Source organism: Hyaena hyaena, unplaced genomic scaffold (genome assembly GCF_003009895.1).
Source record: "Hyaena hyaena isolate Hyena2069 unplaced genomic scaffold, ASM300989v1 scaffold_3, whole genome shotgun sequence".
NCBI lineage: Eukaryota > Metazoa > Chordata > Mammalia > Carnivora > Hyaenidae > Hyaena > Hyaena hyaena.
The window spans coordinates 6,338,952-6,362,067 of record NW_024080635.1 but is presented as its reverse complement, the minus strand read 5'-3'; the positions used below and the strand labels follow the sequence as shown (position 1 = coordinate 6,362,067).

The window sequence follows — 23,116 nt, the reverse complement described above, 5'->3', positions numbered from 1 at the left end:
TTGGGTGGACAGCTGTGAGATGGTTATTACAGTTGGCTCTCATAATCTGTTTGAGTTTTGCTAGATGATTCAGTGACTCTTACCCTTTTGGTCTCTTTTTTTTTTTTTTCCCTACCCTTAGTTAGCATTCTCTGTTCATCCGATTTGGAAGGATGAAGCACAGTAGCCTGAATTTCTCTGAGCCAGGGAGAGAGGCACCTTGTTCTCTATCACTTTGGAAACAGTATGGGTTGGAAGGTCAAGTCTGATGTCTGATGGCAGCCTCTCTTAGGGGTTTGGTCAGGCTGTTGCTTCAAGTGATGTCTCTGAAATGAGTTCTTAGTCTGCAAAGAGGAACATGCCCTAATCTTCTAGAATTGTTTCTGTAAATAGGGGCACTTGGGTGATTCAGTTGGCTGAGTGGCCAGCTTCGGCTCAGGTCATGATCTCGTGGTTTGTGGGTTCCAGCCCTGCATCAGGCTCAGAGCTGACAGCTCAGGGCCTGGAGCCTGCTTCGGACTCTGTGTCCTCATCTCTCTATGCCCCTCCCCTGCTAGTGCTCTGTCTCTGTCTCTCTCTCAAAAATAAACATTAAAAAAAAATTATTGTTTTTGTAAACAGAATAAGATTGACTTTCATTGAGTTTAGATTTTTAAATTTATATTCAACTTGGACACTTGTGGAATTTGGAAAGATTTGATTTTTAAACCTGTCTCTTTGGAGTGGTAGATGTTGATACTTTCTCTCTCACCATAGGCAGATGACCAGTTTGTTTAGAACATGAATGAACTAGAACTAGAAACAATTGTTTTCCATCTCTTGTACAGTAGAACTTTTGGGGTGTGATTCTGAGGTTAAGAAGGATAATAAGAATCTGAGGGTGAGTGGGTTTGATTTCCTGGGTCAGGTGTTGGTATGTCTGATGAGATATTTTTCTTATCCCATCATCAACTTGGCTTCAATTTAGCTTCAGAAAATCTTAAATAATGTCTCTGGTGAGGCCAATAGGTTAAGGAATGTTTTATTGTCCTAGGTCACATAAACAGTAAGGAAACCTATTTAAATGCAAAACCAAATGAAGGAAGTCTCTTTATTTTAGGAGGCAGAGTCTGGGGATAGAACTAAACAAGCAGGTTTCTGAGCGATTTCTCCTCCGCTGGGGTTGGGGTTTTTGAACAATTTTCAAAGCCATGAGATACTGGAAGAGTTAAGTGAGAAAAGGACGAGGGGGCTTTGGATACAGATGTCTGTGGCTGGTGAGGGGGACACCATGAGAATGACTTACTCTGGTGAACTAACGTGTGCCAGGGTAAAAAGGGTGGTTCTTTTTAGAGGAGTCTATTCCGGCCACCCTAGGATTCCGGTGCAGAGCCACGTGGAGCTCGCGGGAAGCCGAAAGCGTTGGCTGGGAGAGTCCTTACCTTTTAGATTTGTCCCCGCCCGGAGTGCGCCTCACCAGGGGAGGGTCCCGAATGGGAACTGGATCAACAGCTGCCGCCTGGCCCTGTAATCACAGGAAGCTGAGGCCGGGTGCCTTTGTATGGGAGCTCCGCGGCCAGACAATAGTTTGTGCTGGCGGGGCCATGTGGCGAGTCACGTGACCCGGGGCTGTTTTCTGCCGGGGTCCTTACCCATCTGTTCTCTCTCGGCTCTTTCTGGGTTATCAGGCGCCAGTCCAAGTCCTCCCAGGCAGCCAGCTTCATGGCCAGAGATTACGAGCACTAACCTTCCTGGCAGGGGCGGTGTGGCTTCGCGTTTATGCAGATTAGCCATGTGTTTCTCACTTCAAGGCGTTCCACAGGAAAAGCCTTTTCCTGTGTTTGGCTCTCAGTGGGCGGTTCCCAGCTTACTGTACTGGGACTCGGCGAGCAGCAGGCGTGCACGAGAGGGATCACAGTACACTGGCCCCCTCCCATTCCACCTCCAGTGCTACGTCACCACAACACAACCGCTCGCGCTCGCATACTGTTGGTGTCATTCATTCGGTGCCAAGATTGCTTTAAAAAATTCCCTTGGCCCCAGTTCAAACAGGAGTACAGCTGGGATGTGTTAGATTTTAGGCAGTCTGCCCTCAATTTGAGATGAGTTATAAATAGCAGTGCCGACTTCCTTAACTACCGCTCTCTGAGGTAAAATGCAGGTTAATTACTGTGGGAATCAATTAGGGGGTTCTTTCGGTTAAAGAGCCAGGGATGCTTTTTTTTATTGTTATTATTAAAAGTCATACAACAAATCTGGCCAGGAATGAATTGAAAGCACAAGGAGTGAGAAATAATATTTAAATGCCCAAATTCCAGGTTATGGCACTAAATTTCTACTGGCCCCATCCAGTTGGTGGTTAGGATGACAGAACAAATGGTAGTCAAGACTTCTGCTTTCCGATGGACACCTTCCCCGCAGCCCCAGCCCATCCATCTCCCCTCCTGTTCTTGCCAGTCTTTGGATACCAAATCTGGCTCCTTGCGGTTGCTGCCTGGGCACTTCCTTTCTGTGTCTTTGGATTGAGACCGAAGCCTGGAGCTTTTTCTCAGTTGGACTTTTATTCCAGGAAAATTGAGAAGTTTATCTTTCTTGGTGGCACTGCAACATGGTGTGATACATTTTGGTGAATAGTATCTTTCTGCTTGGACGTTTGACAGGAGGGGGTTGAGGGGAGCTTCTCTGCTCTTTTCTCAATCAGTCATGGTCCGAAGTTGGAGGATTTGAAGTCCAGTTTGTTGTATCTCAGCAACCCTGAGAGTTGTTAGGGCTTTCCTTGGTGCAATAAGAAGTTGTAAGGGAACCCATTAGCCTTCCGGTCTGGAGGGGCATGTAATGCTTTTTGCTTAGGATAAGGGGACTCTATGCAAATGGACAGTCTACAAGCTGCTCTGAATACATCCAGAGGGTCTAGCCTACTGGGCATCCTTGGCTTTGATGCCCCTAAACTGCGTCTTTTGATGCATTTAATTTGACAGGCAGTGTATAACACGGCCAGTGATCTGGAAAGAGGTAAGTGTGGATGGAGGTGGATTTTTTTCTTATGCCTCTTTTCCCTTTTTTTTATTTTTATTTTTTATGAATGCAAGAGAGTATATAGCAAGAAGCCTGACTTCCCTGATCAAGGGGGCAGCGTTTTCCTCTCAATTATGTGTCTTTGTGGCAGAGCCTTAGCTTTTGAAGTGTAATCACAGTAAAATCTACTCCTGTGGTTTCCCATTGAAAGGATTTCCTCTCCATCATTCCCAGAGTGGAATCTCTGGCTCGTTGCAGCCAGAGTTTGGTGTTTCCCATCCCCTGCCTCTTTCTTGGTGCCTGCAGACTGCTGATACTGGCTTTTCTATCTTGCATGTAGTAGGGATTTTTCTGGCCCGAAATTGCTCTTTTCCAATAAAACTGATTAGTGATGATTTAAGGCCTCTTCTCTGTTATGAGAGATTGGAAGATGGCATCTCATCTATAACTGCAAATCACAAATCTTTCACAGTGGTTTTAAATGTCAGAAGTGTGAGTTAGGTCCCTACTTACCTCCCCTTCTGATATGAGCAAATGTTTAACTTTGACATGAGATCAGAGTAATCAGATTGTTTGAACTGAATATATTTTAGTTTGCTAAGCTGCATATTCTGTTGATTAGAACTCTTTGGTAAAGAGAGGAGGTCAGAAATCTGATGTCCAGGAAAGGGAAATGTCTTAGTTTTATTTTTAGAATAAGAATTTCTTTGACTTGCATTTATTTTTGGACTGCAAAGATTTCCTGAAGTTGAGGGAGGGATCCTTGAAAGGTTTATTAACTAGCGTCCGCTAGGCTAGATAGCTGTCCTCCGTTGGGAGTACAGGACCCTAGATGTGAGGGAGGAAAAGCCTTTTGTGTTTAAGTGGCCTGTTGGGGGATGCCTTTGCAGTTGGAAGACCTCTCTGGTGTAGGATGGCACCTAAGATTCTTCTCAGAAGTATGCTTGTTCTCCCTTAGCTGTTTTTTCTACCCTGCCCTCTTTGTTTCTTTCAGTTCAATCCACTTTTTTTTCTTCCCTGGTTTAGGGTATGCCCCTGATGGGCATCGATGGCTAGATGGTTTGATCTGGGCTTTCTCCCCATAGTTTGTCCCTGCCTACTTCTTAGAGAAGGGCAGTCTGGCACATTGAAGTTATACTGCCCTAGCTCTGCACTTGGGGTGGGGGGGATGACTTTGAAGGTAAAACACCCAATCTCTGGCTTCCTACAACATAGTCTTGAGAGATGCAGTCAGTTAACTATACAACTAGGTGCCATATCTTATGATTCTGACTGAATTTACCATAGGATATTTAGAGATGTGAGAGACCAGTGTGTGCTGAAGAATGGGAAGTGGCTTCCTTTTGAAGGGTTGGTTTTCTACTGGTGGAAGCCATATGGACAGGAGGTCAGGGCAGGGTACCATTGCATAGAGCTGGGCACGCATCTATGTGGGAAACTTTGGGGTGAGTCTGAAAAATGTGTAGAACTGGAGCACATGGTGGAGGGCTTTGGAGCCAGGCAGAAGCACTATTTATCATTATGGATAATAGCTACTATTTATGGGGCACTTAAATACCAGGCACTGTGTGTAGTGTGGTGTGTGCATTTTAGATGAAAAACTTCACTGGTTAGATGAGTTTGTGTTCAAGGTCAGACAGTGCTAGAGTTGGGATTTGAACCCAAGTCTGTAGATTTACTACATTCTTTGCTCTTTCTGTGCAATCACTGTATAAGATGTAGGTAGGGAGTTTGTAGCTATTGTTGAACAGGGAAAGATGAAAATGATTTGTGAGCATTGCTCTAGAACTGTGCAGTCCAATATGATAGTCATTGGCCACATGTGGTTATATGAATTTAATTAAAAGTAAATAAAAATAATTCAGTTCTTCAGTCACACTAGCTATATTTCAAGTACTTAATAGTCACAGGTCACAGAAAATTTTACTGGACAGTGTGTCTCTAAATCTCAGGTAGTAGTATACATTAGAATCATCCAAGGATCTTAAGGAGTGGAGAGGGTGGGTGGGCCCAAGCCTTTGCAGGCTCTCTAAATTGGAATCTCTAGGGAGAGACCCTGAAGCTTCACAGAAAATTCTGATCTGTAGCCTTGGTTGATAGCTACTGCTCTAGAAGCTCCATAGTAACCATGGTAATGACTGTCCCTCTTGTGTTGTGGGGAGTCCTGGACTGACAGAGATACCCAGAGTGGGCTGGTCTCCCTGCTCAGCTCATGTAGTCTCTTCACCTGGGAGATACGTGGACGGCAGCTGCAGTTGGGGATGAGATGAGGATCTAGTCATTATATGTGGCATAACGTAGCTGCGTAAGCCCCTGAGCTGTGTATGGGAGACACTGGTGATGTTTTGGCTTTGTTACCAGGTGTATCTGGGGGAAGACCACATGCCATCTATTACTCACTAGTCCAGGTGTTGTTAAATCTGAATTTCCTAAACAGCCCAAAAGAATCCACGTGGCTCCCCAAAATTAATGACTGTGAGCTTTCTTGGAGCTTCTGATACAGAGGCAGGACTTAAGCAAAAATGGTTTACGTAGGATGATTGAAGCAGCACTTTAGTAATATTGACATGTAGTAGTAATTTGGGATACAGTTTTACTGTGATTCACTGGAAGGGTGCTTCCATCATCGTTACCTTTTTAGCTGAGATTTTTGCTGTAGCCCAAGAGAATTTTGCCTCTGCTTTTTTCCTCTTGCTGTTTAGAACAATAGTTTCTGTGGATTTTTGTCTTCTCCATTTTCCTCATGATAGGTCGACTTTCCCTGTATTATAAAATCATTAGGTAGTACTCTGCCCCGCAATAAAGACATGTACAGAGAACCAGTTATCTGAATGTGCCTCCCTCCCCTTATCTTTGAGGGGTTTTGTTGTTTTTTTAAGGTCTTAACACACCTTAAATTATAGAGTAATTTACTAACTAAAAAGAATAACAGAACAGGAAGGGGGGACCCTAGATATGATCTAGACCAGTGGTTTTTTAAAGTGTGACTCCTGGACCAGCAACATCAACATCACTGGGAAACCGTTAAAAATACATATGCAAGGCCCAACCCTGAACCTACAGAATCAGATCCCCTGGGAGTCAGGTGTGGGTCTCATAAGGCTGTGTTTTAACAAGCCCTCTAGGAGATTTTGATGTAGTCTAAACTTTGAGAACTGCCAAACTCCTTACTTTGAGAGCTAATGATCTTCAGGTCCAGGATATTATAATATCTTATTCGCCATTCCCAAATTAAAATTTAGCTTCCAAGCTTTGTGTCTGGTCCAGGCCTACTTTTCAACTTGGGTATATCTGTTTAAGGTGTTTAGAGACACTCACCCCGTCCCCCCAACCTCTACCCCCACATTGATATGGATGGGCATCTCTGGCTGGAAAATATGCTGGGCTCTGTCCTACATAGCTCCGATAGGGTAGTTATGTCAGAAAGTGAATGAGCTGATTGAACTTGTCACTCAAAGAGCTGAAGGAAAGCTATATAGGTAGCCAAATACTCATGAATTGTACTTTGAGTTTTCATTATTGGTATACCTCTATATCTTGTCCTTTAGAGAGACAAAAGTTCTATCCTTCTTACATATTCAGACTCTTGAAAATTAAAGGAGATGAACTTTTCAGTTGAGATGCCTGCCCAAGGCTCCAAATTCAGAGTCAACAACTATAACTCAGCCACATTACCCATTTGGAAGAAAGCATAAATTTAAGTGCTTGTGCCATAGTGTGAACAGTCTACAGATATGCAGAAAAAGAGATTCTACTGTTTAAAGAGTGGAAACATCTAGATGCTTATGTATTTGAATTCCTAGCCACAGTATTGAAGCGTTAGTTTCGGTGGTGTTGAACAAGATACAGCAGCAATGTCCTCTCCCAACTGAAGGGACTTTGTTCTGATTTTCTGCATCATAGAGTACATATATTCATTGCTCTATACCTGGTCTTTCCCTTGGATCTCAAGTAGTACCACACTTACAAAGTAGTACATAGCTTACAAGATGCTTTCGTGGTGATATTTTCATTTTGCAAATGGTAAAATCAAGGTTCTAAGGAAGGTTAAGTGATTTGCCCATGGGTTACTGGGTCTGTACCATTACTTTTGGACAGTAACTGTTTTCCTATGTGGCATACAGACCTGTACACTTGGGTTTATGTTCATACTGGCCAGGGGCTATCAAAGCTTCAGGTTAATGAAATGCTTTTTATTTTGTAGCCATCCAGTCCAATGGATCAGATGGGCAAGATGAGACCTCAGCCATATGGCGGGACTAACCCATACTCGCAACAACAGGGACCTTCATCAGGACCTCAGCAAGGACATGGGTACCCAGGGCAGCCATATGGGTCCCAGACCCCACAGCGGTACCCGATGGCCATGCAGGGCCGGGCGCAGAGTACCATGGGCGGCCTCTCTTATGCACAGCAGGTAGATGGTGACTCCAGTTACCTTAACCCTTGTTGCTGTCCATGATCTGGTCTTGAGTTATACAATCCGAATGTGTCTCTGGCATCTAAATCTCTTGAAAAGAGCATAGACCAACTGACTCAGTGGGCTACAGTATGCTGCTTACAAGGCCAAGGTTGTGGGCACCATCCCATGTGTCCTTGAAGGAAAACTCCCTGGCCACAGGCTGTAGATAGCTGTATTCTCTGACCTGGCTGGCCTGCTTGTACCCACTGAGTAGTGATCTCTGAAGGAGGTGGGAAGAAAGGCAGCGGCTAGGCACCTATCCACTGCTACCAAGAAAAGCCCCTCATGCCATGAGCCCTGGGGATGGCAGAGACCCTTCATGTTTCCTTCAGCATATAGTGTCTGATTCAAAATGAATGATTAGGAGGGACTGGGAATAGAAGTAAAGGGGAAGATGGAACCATAACGATGCTAGCAGTGCTATTATAAATGTTAAGATTTCCCGCATCTCCTTTTGTCTGGCCATCTGCACCATTATCTTTTTATTGTCATTTTTTGTTTTGACAGCATTTTCTATCATTTATATTTGAGTATTACTCATACTGAAAATGGTAATGGACAGAATATAAAACCTAACTTCTAAGACTTTAAAGTATGCTCTTAAACATAGAAGATACTGTCACTTTGGAGTTTTTTGTTGTTGTTGTTTTGTTTTTTTGGGTTTTTGTTTTGTTTTGTTTTGTTTTTCCAGTGAGAAGATGGAGGAGAGATGGGTAGATATTATTAGGTTGGCTGTTTTTTTGTTGGGTTTTTTTTTTTTTTTTTTTTTTTTTGGCCTGCTTACCAAATATATCCCCAGTGCCTAGAATTGGGCCTAGTACAAGTAAGCAGGTAGGCTCTCAGATATTTTTTGAATGAAGACTAAATGAAAAAGGGAACCAGAGTAGCTTAGAGATTTGCACACTGTGGGTTACTAAACCCTAGGTTTTCTGTTGGCTGAGCCGGCTGCTAGTAATTATTCGTTGTGGCTAGGGTACGGATTCCTAACACTTATGATAAAAAAGAGTAGGTTCATTGGTGAAAACAGCTGCTCTCGAACTCTTGTTAAGTTGCTGAAATATTAAAGAGTGTAAATTTTCTGTGGATGAATGCAATAGACCGGTAAACAAACCCAACTAGTGACCCAGCGTGGCTGTCCTTCCTGGCTCAGTTTAGAGAGGGATGCTAGGAGAAACCATGGGCCTTCCAAGTGGGAGGCTTGGCTTGCCTGCTTTCCATACCTGTCCTTGGGACGTAGCTTCTGACAGAATACCTTTCTTCATCCAGAAGAGTCTGTGCTAAAAGTATCCTTTCCTTTCCTACAGATTCCTCCTTATGGACAACAAGGCCCCAGTGGGTATGGTCAACAGGGCCAGACTCCATATTACAACCAGCAAAGTCCTCACCCCCAGCAGCAGCAGCCACCCTACTCCCAGCAGGCACCATCCCAGAACCCTCACGCCCAAGCTTCCTATCAGCAGCAGCCGCAGTCGCAGCCGCCACAGCTCCCGTCTTCTCAGCCTCCCTATTCCCAGCAGCCATCCCAGCCTCCACATCAGCAGTCCCCGACTCCATACCCCTCCCAGCAGTCCACGACCCAGCAGCACCCCCAGAGCCAGCCCCCCTACTCACAGCCACAGGCGCAGTCTCCCTACCAGCAGCAGCAACCTCAGCAGCCAGCCTCCTCGACGCTCTCCCAGCAGGCTGCGTACCCTCAGCCCCCGTCTCAGCAGTCCCAGCAAACTGCCTATTCCCAGCAGCGCTTCCCTCCGCCACAGGTAAGGCGCCCTGCCTTTCACCCTTCCCTACCAGTGACTGCAGACAACTCAGGGGTCCGTGTCCTGAGAACTTTGCCATACAAATCGGTTCTCTGATGTGCACTTAAAAACCAATTAAACTCTGGGTAAACCTGCTAACTGGATTGATTGAACTAATAAAGGCATAACCTTCTTAACTGCATAAAAACCTGTAGCTCTCCTTACCGATGAAGAAATAGGACAATGGAAAGTTGCAGAGATGGGTAAGAAATTAAAGATAAAGGGACTTTTTTTTTTTTTTTTTTTTTTTTAGTTTTTATACTAGCATTCAGAACTTAAGCGTCTAAGTGAGTTTGGTCCTTTTAAAAATAGTTACTTTGGGGGGGGGCATACTGTATATTCATTCCAACTGCCATTACATTCTGTTGCTGCTCAAAATATTTGGGACCCCTTCCTTTGAAACTGCCATCAGAGCTGATATCACATCCTTTAGAATATTTTCCATGGTGGCGAGTCCTTTCATTTGTTGAAGGTGGATTTGATTTTAGGAAATAGCTAAAATTCATTTGTGGTCATGTCTGTGAACAAGGTAGGTGATAAAGCTTATAAATGACAATTTGGGCTTTATTCGTTAAAGAGCAAAACAGAGGAGAACTGACTGAATGATGACAGATCCACTAAAGATTCTGTGCATTGGTGGCATTCTTGGAATAAATATCTCCTCCTAAGGCAAGGTCTTTGAAGGAAGCAGTATTCATTTTAATGCAGAGGTTCTAGCATGAGGGTTTTTTTTTTTTAATTAATTAGTCTTATTCCTTGATAGATAAGAATTGTAGTTAGCCATACTTTAGCATTTAACCCCAAGGAACAACTTTCTGTGGTGATAAATGGTCAGCAGTGCCATTCAGGAAGAGTCCTACATCCACTGTTGAAATTTTTTTTTAAACCAGACCAACAACTTTTTTTTAATTCCAATTAGTTCATAGTATAATAGTTTCAGGTGGATAATATAGCGATTCAGCAGTTCCATACGTCACCTGGTGCTTATCGACTTGTGTCTAGAGAGCCACAACTTGTATTTTTTGCCTTCAGATAATATTACAGGCAATTGGGCAGTTTCTTGCTCTCACCTGCCCTCTGTAAGACAGTCCCATAGCCCTTTGACCATGAACTGAGCTTGCCTGGTTTATCAATACCAGGCCTTCACAGCTTTTGTTTTCTTCTTTTAGGAGTTATCTCAAGATTCATTTGGGTCTCAGGCATCCTCAGCCCCCTCAATGACCTCCAGTAAGGGAGGGCAAGAAGATATGAACCTGAGTCTTCAGTCAAGACCCTCAAGCTTGCCTGTGAGTATTCTTGCCAACCTCTAAAAGACGGTGGGGCAGAGAGGAAAGCAAAGAAAACTGGTTTCTGGTTGGATGTTTTGGCGGTATGACCTAAATAAACAATGAGCTTATTCCTTGAATTCAGGTTGAAAATTCTAAATAGGAATTTATGGCCTGACCTTGTGGAATGTCTGTTTTGGCTCCCTGCCTGGAGAATAAGTTTGTGAACTCTATTTAGAGTTTTTTGGTTTGAGGTTTTGTTTTTTAAATCTTGGACTCTGAGGCATGGGCCAGGTGAGGGACGGAGAAGATGACGATGTTGGAAGCACTGTGTGGTCTCCATCAGAGTTGAGAGAAGTCTCGGGGTTGTTTTTACCTTACTTTTCAGGGCTTAATTTTGAGGTTTTTGCCTTAGTGTTTAGCTAGGAAGTATGACCTGGGGTGCATTCAGCATGGATTGTTGCATTGAGCACAGACTGAGTAAAAGCAGTTTTTCTGGTTGTTTTGCATGAATGGGTGCTTTTGTCTAGTTGAGTGCTTGGTGCCCAGATGCTTGTCTGGTGTTTGTGGACGGACTGACTGTATCCTGAGAGTAGCAGTATAGTCTGAAGATCTTGGGCCATGGAGCCAGAGTTCCTGGGTCTGCCTTTTGACTCTGCCACTAACCGTAGCCTTGGGCAAGTCCCTTAACCTTCCCATGCCTGAGCTTTTGCATCTGTAAAATGAACCTAAAAGTACCCACTTTGCAGGGTGGTTATTAACATGAGATAGGTTAAAATAGAGTGCTTAGGATATGTGACCCTCCATAAACGTCAGGTATCGTCATTGTCAGCTCTGAGGGCATAGAGACTCTACGTGATACCTGAGAGACTGCACAAACTAGTAGTGGACTGGTTCTGGGAACATTTACCCCACATCGTAGCTCTGGTGCTATAGGTGGGCAAGTCGGTCAGGCCCCGAAATTAATCTGGGCACAGGAATGAAATGGGCTGCTCTAACATCTAGTTAAGACAGTAGGCATCAAACCCTCCATGACAAATCCTGCTTCAGCTATTAGTAAATAGCAATTCAGCCACACGTGTCCATATAAAAGTCTTTGGAGATTTTGATTCTACTCAGATTTGAGGCCTGTCTCTTCAGTTATACTGACTTGGGAGCAACTGGTTTCTGGATCTTTAAGGAAGAGGCAGGAGGCAGGAACTCTCTCCATCATGGAGCCTCTCGTGGCTTCCCCTGAAGATCTCAGAGCCATGACCTGAGTAGGGCAAGGTCTGTGGAGTCCCTCAGTACCTGTTGTGCAGGCATCCCAGGCCAGAATGAGTGGCCACTGTCAGATGGGACGCTGAGACCCTTGACTTTCTCAGTTGAGGAATTGGACGAGGATGTGTCTGAATAAGTCAGTCTCTTCTTTGTTTCCTTTTTGCGAATGTCTGCCACAATCCTTCTCAGCATCCTGAACCTCACTGGAATGTGTTTTTTAACCCGATTCAGTCAGAAATGTGTAACCGCTCCCTCATCATCCGTGGTCTGTAGCTTAACCTTGGTGAGGTGCTACTGTGGCAAATCAGTGGATTTTCGCTGGTGCTTTAAGCTGCTCCCTGTCAAAAAGTTTCTGCTTGCTCCTAGTAACTTTTGAACAAAACTATATTTGTTGTTTTTTTAGTCCTCGGAAGCCTAGCATAGAAACATAGTACATGTCTTCTAAGGGTTGAGAGCCTTGTGCTATCGAATCCAGAGCTTCTGATTTGACCTGCTGAAGCAAAGGTGCTGGGAGCTTTGTAGGCCCAGGGGAGGATTGCTCCTGGGCAGTCTATCGCCAGGAGCATTCCCAAGTTCAGGCTTCTATAGATTCATCCAAATGGGTTATTTGCTCTGTGGTAGAAGCTCTATGTGGGAGGTAAGCTTGGCTGGGTTATTGGCATCTTGTTTGTTGAATTGCTTTTTATCCCTCTGTTACTTGGACTAAGAAACAAAAGGTGGTTTATTCTTTGAAATTTTGGTTTGATGCCAGATTTGCCTCACCAGGCTGGGAAACGGTCACATCTGAAGAAAGGAGAAGTCGGGATTCCCTAGAAGGGGCCCTCTCTTTTCTTAAGCAGCTGTGTCGGGTCCCTAGGTTTGCCAGTGTATTCCTTCACTCAGCAGTGTAGGAATGTGTAGAGGGCACCTCTTCATGTTTGGCCCCAGAATAGAAACTAGCGGCTGCCTGGAGGGCAGCCTTTCCAGTGTGCCCATTACCCTCTTCGCTCGTTCACCTTACCCACTTAGCCTTAAAGGCATTATGGTGATGACCCTTGATTTAAAGACTGATTATGGTTTCTGATCCTGATTATTATAAAAATTAGATTTTGAGGAGTTTTTGCTCAGCTATTAATGCCAGACCATTTAGCTGCTATTATCCTGATTATGTTATCCCTCTATTTAAAACCTCTCAATTATTTTTCATTAATCTTAGAATAAAATCCAAAATCCTTAATATTACATAGGCCGTCCCCTGCTTTTGATTTAGTAGGTCTGGAATGAGGCCCAAGACTTTGCATTTCTAACAAGTCCCGTGATGCTGCTGGACCAGGGATAGCACTTTGAGAACCTCTATTTCATCCATTTTTGCTCTTCGCCTTGCTGTCGACTTCCTCTCAGTTTTTGTAAGACCCTATGCTTTTTTCTGCTTCTGGACCTTTGCACAGACCCTTCCCTTGCCTGATATACATTTCCTCCTAACTCTTCTTGTTCATATTTCAGACTGCATCTTTAAGATTGTTTCCTCAGAAAACTCCTTCCTGATTGAGTGTCAAAAGGCAGCTTAAATAACTTCTGTGATGCCCTCACAGACTAAAGTTAATTTTTATTTAAATATAACAAAAAAACGGGTACGTGGGTGGCTCAGTCAGTTGAGCGTCTGACTTTAGCTCAGGTCAGGATCTCATGGTTCATGAGTTTGAGCCCTGCATTGGGCTCTGTGCTGACAGCTCAGACCCTGGAGCCTATTTCGCATTCCGTGTCTTCCTCTCTCTCTGCCCCTCCTCCACTCACATTCTGTTTCTCTGTGTCTCTCAAAAATGAATAAATGTTAAAAAAAAATTTTTTTTAACTGCAAATTTAAGACCTATTAGAAGACACAAAGAGGGGCGGTTGGGTGGCTCAGTTGGTTAAGCGTCCAACTTTGGGTCAAGTCATGATCTCACGGTTCGTGAGTTCAGGCTCCACGTCAAGCTCTGTGCTGACAGCTCAGAGCCTGGAGCCTGCTTCAGATTCTGTGTCTCCAGTCCTCTGCCCTTTCCCTGCTCATGGTCTCTTCTCTCTGTCTCTCTCTCTCTCTGTCCCCTCTCTCAAAAATAAACAAACATTAAAAAAATTAAAAGATACAAAGGATGATTCAGCCTAAGGACCCATCGTTAGAAAACAAACTTTGCTGACATTTAGCTTATATAGCTCTCTGAGATCACTTTCCCATCCTTGTACCAAGGGAAACACTATCCAACATCTGAGGTTTCTTTGCTTTGTGTCACCAGAGCAATTTGCTGATACCTCTGTTTACTTGGGTCTCTTCCACATGATGGTAAGCTTCTGGAGGGCAGGCACTGTGTTATTGACCTGTCTGCCCCTAACATCTATCACATGATGCCCCAGACCAGAGGTTCTCTACCTTGGCTGCATGTCAGAATTAACTGGGGAACAAACGATCTTTAAAATCCAGTGGCCAGGGTTCAGAGTTCTGAATTGTTTGGGGTGGATTGGGGCTTGGGCTTTGCTGTGGTTAGAAGCTATCCCAGGGAGTTGTGATTTGCAGCCCTGGTAGAAATCCACTAATCCAAACTGTGTCAGGTTCCTTTGCTAAAATAGACTTTCTCAGCACCCATGTTTTTTGTCAGTATTTTTCTCGAGTGTAATTTCAGATTTAAATAAGTGTTACTTATTTAACACAGACTCATGAGGGCTGACTGTCTCTGTCTTCCTCCTTGGCCTCCTAGCGCCTGGCATAAAGTAGGCCCCGCCTGAGCAGCAGCTATTACATTGTTCATTCAGAAAATATATGTCTGTCGGGACAGCTCGACCATTTATAAGATTGTTGTTTTCACTACTAGAGCAAGGCAGGTATCACAGCCTGTTATGGGAAAGCCCAAACTCTATGTTAGAGGATGGATTAATTTATTTGTGCTTCCTGACAGTGGCCTTAGGAAGAAGTGGGGTGAGGGTTTGTATCTGTCTTGTAAAATAGCTACGACTTCACCTTATGGTAAGGAGGTTCTTGGGGCGCCTGGATGGCTCAGTTCATTAAGTGTCTGACTTCAGCTCAGGTCATGATCTCGCAATTCATGGGTTTGAGCCCCGTGTCAGGCTCTGTGCTGACAGCTCAGAGCCTGGAATCGGATTCAGATTCTGTGTCTCCCTCTCTCTTTGCCCCTCCCCGACTATTCATTCTCTCCCTCCCTCCCTCTCTCCCTACTTCCTTCTCTCTCTCTCTCACTGAAAAATATACATTAAAAAAAGGTTCTTATAAGGAATGGGTGAACAAACCTCTAGGTGTTCCATTAAGTCTTTAATTTATCTAGTTTGGGGCAAGATCTTTAAGGATCTCATCTGAAAATTGGTATCTGACCTTTGATTATAATAATTTCTGGGGGTGACTTGGAATTGCGTCTTTTTTTTTTTTTAAATATTTTATTTATTTCTAGGAGAGAGACAGCATGAGCAGGGGAGGGTCAGAGAGAGAGGGAGTCACAGACTGAAACAGGCTCCAGGCTCTGAGCTGGCAGTCAGCACAGAGCCCGACGCGGGGCTCGAACCCACGAACCGCAAGATCATGACCTAAGCGAAAGTTGGATGCTTAACCGACTAAGCCACCCAGGCGCCCCGGAATTGCATCTTTAAAAGCTTCTGTTTAAGTGATTCATTCAAGTATATGTGGTTTCCCTAGAGAATGTTTCCCAACTTTTTTTCTTACTGAGGCACATTTGTAAATTTACATTTTAGTCTTGAAATTTTACTTGGGATAGAATTTCCATTCAATGATGGAAAAACGGATATAGGACTGAAAGTCCAGATCTAGAAAGGTTAGCTAGATCAGCGCTTCTCAAACTTTAGCATGCACTAAGAATCATCTGGAGATTAAGTAAAACACAGATACTGACTTCTACGAGAGAGATTCTGATTCAGTGGGTGTAGAGTGGGACCTAACAGTTTATATTTCTAGCAAGCTCTCAGGTGGTACTGAAGTTCTAAAAATCATACTTGAATAATAGTGAGCTTAGGTAGCCCTTCTAAAGGGGAAGAAAAAAATCACAAGGCTAGGAATCTTCGGTGGTAACTTGAACAACAGTGGTGACTTACACTGTAGTCTGACTCTTGGTGATCTGGAGGGAAGGCTGTGGCTTGAAAATGATGGAAAGAAAAGAGACTTAGGAGAAACAGTCTGCCCACAGCTGTGGGCTCTGTACAGTCTGTTCCTGGGCAGCCCTTGCACTGCCAACTGGGAGTCCTCTGCTCTGTGACATTCATCACCAAGGCCCTTCTAGAAGTTGGTCACCAAATCCCAGTCTACCTCAGCAATGGCTTTTGGATCTTGTTTCCCCTGTCCTACCCATTCCTTTTTTCTTTCTTTTTTTTTTTTTTTTTTTTAAGTCCCCTGTTAATTCTCACCTAGGGTCTTGCCCTCTGTTAATTCTCACCCAGTCTTGTCCCCAGACTCCTGGCTGTTCTGCTTCTTTCCCTTCCAAGTCTGTCCTCATCATAACCACCAAAGTAATCATCTTCAAAAGTCAAATCTTGCAAGTTAACATTACTGATTTAGAAGCCTCTGGCTACCTGTTGCCTATAGGTTTAAGGCTAAGTGTAACATTAAAGTTCTTTTGTGATCTGGAGGATGAGAATATTAAAAAAAAAAAAAAAAAAGTGGGTAAGTTTCCTATCCCTGGAGTAAAAGCTGGAGCACTGTTTGCTGTGGGCATTCTATAGAAGGCAGATAGGCATTAGACAAGGCTTGGATGACTTCTCAGGTAGCCTCTGATTCTGAATATGACATGGTTGCTATCTTCAAGGATCCACCTCCGTTTCACTAGTAAAACAGGTAGAAGAATGTATACCTGAATGTTATAATGGATGCTGCCCAAGTTTGGTCAAGTCAGTGATCATTTATGTCTAAATAGTTGAGGGAAGAGTCATTGGCAGAAGTTTAGAATGACCTAGATATGGAGATACTTGGGTGGTTGGAAAGGAAAAGTATAGCATGAACAGAGGCAAGGTGGGGGTAGGATACAGTATAGATGATTGGGAGACTGGTCAGGATCCGGCTTCCAGGAGGTGGGCAGTAACAGGAAGGAAAGCTAGATTAAAGGGGTTCAGACTCTGGTGGGCCAAGTAAGCCATTTGGATTTGATCTTACAAGCCTGCAAAACTAGATATGGAATTAGAGCAGTAACATGATAAAACTAATGTTATAAAAAATAATCCATTTGTGTATTGTGTGGCTTGTAAAGGGGAGAGCCTGGAGGCAAGGGCAGAAGTCAAACTGTTGAAAAATTCTGGCAAGAGGTGTGGAGTTGTACCCCTCTGTCTCATTTGCATAGCCAACTAGTCCCATTTATGAGATGTGCAGGAAAAAATGTATAGAACTGAGAGAAAGTGGATTCTACTAGGTAGAAAATTTAATGATCTTGAAGGGGGGTGAGGAGAAAGACATCTTTTTTTAAGTTATTTATTTTGAGAGAGAGAGAGAGACCGTGTGAGTTGGGGGAGGGGCAGAGAGAGAGAAGGGGAGACAGAATCCCAAGCAGGCTCTGTCTGCACTGTCAGCACAGACCCTGTCATGGGGCTTGAACCCATGAAACTGTGAGATCATGACCTGAGCTGAAACCAAGAGTCAGACACTTAATAAACTGAGCCACCCAGGAGCCCAGAGCATCATACTTGTGATCTCAGGTCATGAATTCAAACCCCACGTTGGGTGTGCAGCCTACTTAAATAACACAACAAAAACAAATGCTTAGTTGCTAGTTGGAGAGAGGAGACTGCAACTTGGGAAAAGAGCTGAGTCTGGATAGAGTTGGAGAGCTGTGTGTGTAGTGATTAACAGTTAAACTGTGGCATGAAGGAGGCCTCCCAACCCGTGGCTTAAGAAGAAAGGAGACAGATGGAGCCCTGGACAATGCCTGTAGTCATCCGGTAGAAGCGCCCAACAGATAGCTGGTGAGCTCCAAGGAGGACCAGGATTGTGTCATATTTGTGGAATTATTCCCCCAAGGACAAGGGGGAATGGTCCATATCAAATTTGTATTTCAAGGAATATAAAGTTGGATTTGTCATGAAGCAGGTTATTGGGATCCTTTTTAGGTGTGGAGAGGACCTGATTTCTGAGAGCTGGAGGAAAGGAAACAAGGGAAAGGTGTAAAGGTAAAGAGCACTCTTGAAAGACATTGGGGGGGGGGGGGGTTGCAGCTGAATCAGCCCAAATTCCTCCACTTCATGTGAGGACCCGCATGTGGATACTGTAGACAGGAAGAAGGGTGAAGATGCTGGCAGAACATTAGGAGGGTGTAAACAGACTTATCTCTTGGGAGATGTGAAAAAAAAAAAAAAAAAGGCATCAAGGGCACTCACTGGGTTAGCTCACAAAGGACACTGTACCCTTGACTGGAGAAGTCTTAGAGGCTGCTGTTGAAGAGCTGGATCATACTTGTTTCCTCGGGTTAGGTAGGAATGGAGGTTATTGATGCTGGAAATGAAGTGGAGAATAGGATTAGGATTTTTAATGTCTGTTAAATTAGGTACAGATTTTTTTTAATCACCTGGGTTTTCAAGCCCTTTTTAAGATTCTACTTAATAACACTGTGGCTATTAGCACTCATATTTTACTACTATCAGACTCCTGGGAGCTTGGGTTACAGTGATCTGGAAAGAGGAAATGGGAGGGAGACTATGTTGTTCCTGTAGCGTACAGATCTTAAGAAGGTAGGAGTGAGGCCAGGAAAGGACCTGTAGGCAATACCAACCCTCCTAGAAGAGCAGGAATTGAAATGTACTGAGTAACCACTCCTATTTTCTAAGGGTCAGAACTAGGATTTGAATCTAGCTCACTCTGATATTTCAGATGAAATATTTCCTCTAGCATCCTGCACAGCAGAAGAAAGCTTTGAAGAATCTGAACTTTTCTTCAAGTGTAACCAAAAAAGCCTCAACCCCTTTGCCATTTAACATTTACCAGGCTTGTCCTGAAAGAAGGAATTCCATTTCACTTTTGTTTTTCCAGACCTCCTTGTCATGGAGCACAGAAAGATGAGTTCTGAAAAGGGCAGCTGCAGGGCAGGGAGGGGTGGGAGAGGGGACATGCCCAAATTGATTGATAGGGCAGGGCTGCTGGAGGAACTAACCAACTAGGCAATCACCCTCAACAGTGGAAAGTTGACTGAGTTTAGTTCTTTTGTTCCCCTTGGGTTAGATGGGAAAAGGCCCTGTTCTGTGCCTTTTTTCTTAGAGCTCAGAGTCCTGATTAATGCTAATAATGTTAATCAGAGCCTGGCTACTGAAAAAGATGTGGTCCTGTATATCTAGCAGCACAGGCATCACCTGAGAAATAGCTCAGAAATGCAGGTTCTTGAGTCCCACCCAGCTCTATGAATCTAACACTGTTACCAAGATCCCTGAGTGATTCATTTATCTAATGGTTTAGAAGCAAGGAGTTCGGGGGCGCCTGAGTAACTCAGTTGGTTGAGTATCTGGTTGACTCTGGATTTTAGCTCAGGTCATGATCTCAAGGTTCCTGAGATCGAGCCCAGAGTCTGACTCTGTGCTGGCAGTGCAGAGCCTTCTTGGGATAATCACTCTCTCCTGCCTCTCTCTGCCTTTTTTTCTCTCTGTCAATATAAATAAATAAACATAAAAGAAGCAGCAGCAGCAAGGAGTTAGATCCTGAGAATTGAGAGTAAAATTTTCAAATGAAATATCAAGCTTGGGGACTTTGGAATACAATGAATTATACTGATTGTGTCTAGCAAAATTGAAATATTAATCTCTGAGGGGGGGCAGGGTGTGAATGGAAGACCACCACCAGCTGTTTTGTGGTGCTTTGGGGGCCCTGGTTCTCTGTGCCTCCAGGCCAGACCTCATTGTGGGACCACCCGCAGCTCCCAGCATACCTGTGTAGCCTTGTCTCCGGGGCCACTCCGCCTCAAACTCTTCACAACTCCCAGTCCTTCCTGCCATTGTCTTCTTGCTTAAGATGACTGCCCACTCACCTTCCCTCTCTCTCTTTAATACCTGGCAGACTCTTACTTTGGCTTCAAAATCTAGCTTCAGTACTTCCCTGGGACTTCTTCCCCAGTTTCTTCATGTTGGTTTGGCATAGTGCAGGCGCCTCTGTTCAGGGACCCAGTCTGCCTCTAGCACCTGTGCTGAGCAGCCCTTGGCTCCTGATGCCCACGTGAGCTTGGGGGCCAGCTTTTTGTCATCTATGTTTATTGGGGGGAGTGACAGAAATCCTCTGAAGGCTCAAAGAATTGGAATGCTTGAAGGATTTAAATTTTACACTGTGTTGCCTTTTGTCACATTTCATGGTGAAAGGAAACAGGCCAACAGTTTTTGCCTAGGCTTTTGATGGCTTATTTTCAAGGGGCTAACAAAAATGCCATCAGCAATTTTGGTACTCAGGGAAGCTGGGCCTTTCTGAGGTTGGTGACCTGTTTTCTTTATATCTGACTGTGTGTCTGCACTTGCTCCCCTTGAATTGTAGCCCAGGTGCTCTCAAAAGTCTCAGAAAGGAAATCCCCACCCCCTCCGTCATTTCTGCTCAGACTGCTCAGAGCAGCGTGTACCATGTGCAAGTAGCCACCCCTTCTGTAGAACGCCTGTTCTCTGGCGGGGCTAGCCAACCCGCTTCTCCGTCTCAGTCACGCTGCTCCAGCCCTGATACTGCCTGGTGCCTGCCCGAGCCTGTGCTGCGAGCAGCACATTACTGTATGCTTGTTCCTGGGCCCATTTCCTGTTTCTATTCTAGTCGCTGGTGGCTTCAGCTCTGCTTCCTGCCTGTGTGTCTCACACAGATTCCTCTTGCTAGAACCTTTTGTTTTCTTCGGAACAACTTCAGTCTGAAAACTAACTGAGCCTTACTTCTACTGCTCCTGGGGTCCGTTAACCCTCCTGAGGACTGGTGGGGAAGTACCTCCTTCCCATCAAGCATACTGTACCTGTTGGATTTGACCTTGTTCTTCAGTTTGTCCCCAGTCCTGCTACAGGAAGCTGGTGGCTCATTGCTTAGAGCAGAAATTGCTATAAGAAGATGAGCTGGGATTTTTTGCAGCCAAACTTGTCTTCACCCCTCAGCTGTACAGGGTTGTCAGGACTGGTTCTCTTTCACCTTGAGCTTGTAAGCATTTTCTGCTGCTGCCAAAGACACTTGGTGCCCTTTCTAGCCCAAACCTTCTCTAAAGTCCAGAGAATACTTATATGGGGTTGGGCAGGTAATGCTATCCTCAGCAGACTGATAGCTTGCGGAGAGTATAGAGATGGAAAGAAAGCATGTGCTGACTCAACCTTCTGTCCTGTGTGAGCAGTCCAGCACCCCCACCCCCACCCTAGGGTTAGAGTGGGAGGGAGAAAGTACAGGGAGGTTGTGGAGGGAAAAGAAAAAAGAGGAAGAAGTGAAGGAGATTGTTCTGGACAAATATATTTTAATGTTCTAATGCTCTTACATCTTGCCCATTTCCCTCAGAAGATGATGGCTTAGCAGAGAGTAGGCCTTGTGAATAATTCTATTCTCTCTCCTTCATAACGATTCTTTTGGGATCATCTGATAATCCTGTGTCAGATCAAGTGCTTTCTACACTGAACCCGAGGCCTAGGTATGTTTGATAGGAATTTCATATAGGGAATTGGGCTTGCAAACTTGCTGGAAAGATTGAGGAAGCATGCTCTAGACTTGTCCTCCAGAAGGAAATTCCTACCTTTGAGCCACTATCAGATTAATTGCTTTAAGTCTGCTATCCAGGGATCAGCGAGCTGGAGTCGAGAAAGAGCAGCTGCTGCTGCCAGAACCAGCATCCAGTTTACTGGAAGAGGAAGCCAAAATGCTGCTGCAGAAACAAGTGAAGGAGACAGAACTATGGTCTCTGCCATTCTTTGATCTAATCTCGAGTTTGCTCCTAATTAGGAGAACCTGAATTGTATTTAAACCCATCCACAAGGGATTCTGGAAACTATGGTTTTTTTAGCTTTTTAACCTCTACAGTTAGGAAAAGAGAAGAATGGAGACAGCATGAGCTAGGCCACAGAATATTCACCACACTAACACAAACACTATGCTCCCCGACCCCTCACTTTACATATGAGAAACCTAAGGCCCAGAAAGGGTAAAGGACTTGTCCAGGGTCATTCAGTAAATGAGAACATTGGGTTTCCTAACTTCTATTCCAGTGTTTTTACTATTAGGACCAATTCCTCTAAAGGATCGGTAAAAAAAAAAAAAAAAAAAAAAACCAAAAAACCAAAACAAACAAACAAAAAAAACTTCTTTAAGAGAAGGAAGAATGCCATATTCTCTTCTTTGGAGAAAAGGAAGGAAGAGGTATGTAGAGATGTGGGGTTGAGATTTCTAGGCAAAGGTAGTGATACTGTAGCTTCTGGATTTAGATCTACTCTCCAGGAAGCTGTAGGAAATATTCTGATTGGAAGAAACCTCAAAAACCAGAATTTCCTACAATTCCTGAGTCAACATATGGATGAACTCCGTTGCCTTGGTGACCATGGCTCTCTTCCACCCCCCCCCCACCCCCACCCCACTTCCCTGTCTCTCCTATTGGTGCTTTTATAACCTTCTGCAAGCTGTTTGGATGATTACCTCAGTGAAGTACATGCCCTGGCTTCTGCCATCGTCCTTCCCCAAAAAGACCAACAAAAGCAGACATCCAGCCCCCAGATGCGTGACCAAGTCTTCCTAGAAATGCTATAATTCAGAAACGACGAGGGCCCCCCCTACACCAGAGGGAGAATCTGTTCTGCCAAACTTGGTCCAGAGGGGAGGATCCCTGGGTATGAGCTTTGTTAACATACCTGATAAATCAAGCATAGAATTAGTTCTGTTGTCTTTTTTTTTTTTTTCTTCATATTTCTAAGATATTTGGTGTTCAGCCTTTGGGGACCGGTGCTTACTCTCTTGCTCCATCCACTTCCACAGCCTGAACCTCTTCCATCCTACCCACCTGCTGTCGGCATGGAATTGGCTGGTATTGTGACATAGTCTCTGATTGCCATGAGGTGGAGCTCACCTCCAAGCTGCCTAGCTTGCTTCCCATTTGACCTTTCCCAAGGAAGCTCAGAAGCCATGTCTTGTTGGAAGTGGAAACTAAGAGTGGAAGGCTCAAGCTGAGAGCCAGCGAACCTGTCCCTTAAGACAAGCTTTGATGTGGGAGGAATATTGAGTATTGTTTACTGAGATAAGTGAAGGTAATTTCCTGACATTCTGGGGAAGGTAGGAGAAGAATCAAGTTCCAAATAGATGGGATCAGTGTTCAGAGAAACTGTTATTAAGATTATTTGGTTTTGGGGCGCCTGGGTGGCTCAGTCCGTTAAGTGTCAGACTTCAGCTCAGGTCATGGTCTCCTGGTTTGTGAGTTCAAGCCCCAAATCGGTCT

General features: G+C 44.4%; 1 protein-coding gene and 1 long non-coding RNA gene across 4 annotated transcripts in view; one reads left to right on the top strand and one right to left on the bottom strand.

The window, feature by feature from the left end:
• Positions 1 to 23,116, top strand: part of ARID1A (AT-rich interaction domain 1A) — a 69,668-nt gene that overhangs the window by 18,717 nt on the left and 27,835 nt on the right. For both annotated transcript variants that reach the window (XM_039231105.1, XM_039231098.1), the window contains exons 2-4: positions 7,178 to 7,390; positions 8,740 to 9,192; positions 10,401 to 10,517. In XM_039231105.1, the coding sequence (XP_039087036.1) occupies positions 7,178 to 7,390; positions 8,740 to 9,192; positions 10,401 to 10,517 (783 nt within the window). The remainder of the gene's footprint in view (positions 1 to 7,177; positions 7,391 to 8,739; positions 9,193 to 10,400; positions 10,518 to 23,116) is intronic.
• LOC120231188 lies at positions 2,213 to 22,671 on the bottom strand. Of its 2 annotated transcripts, XR_005528283.1 has the most exons (5): positions 22,536 to 22,671; positions 21,431 to 21,559; positions 18,093 to 18,207; positions 5,607 to 5,734; positions 2,213 to 2,733 (listed from the first exon to the last, which is right to left on the bottom strand). It is a non-coding gene; the product is annotated as an uncharacterized LOC120231188 (long non-coding RNA). The 2 variants fall into 2 exon arrangements; XR_005528284.1 differs by lacking the exons at positions 21,431 to 21,559; positions 22,536 to 22,671 and adding an exon at positions 20,675 to 21,024.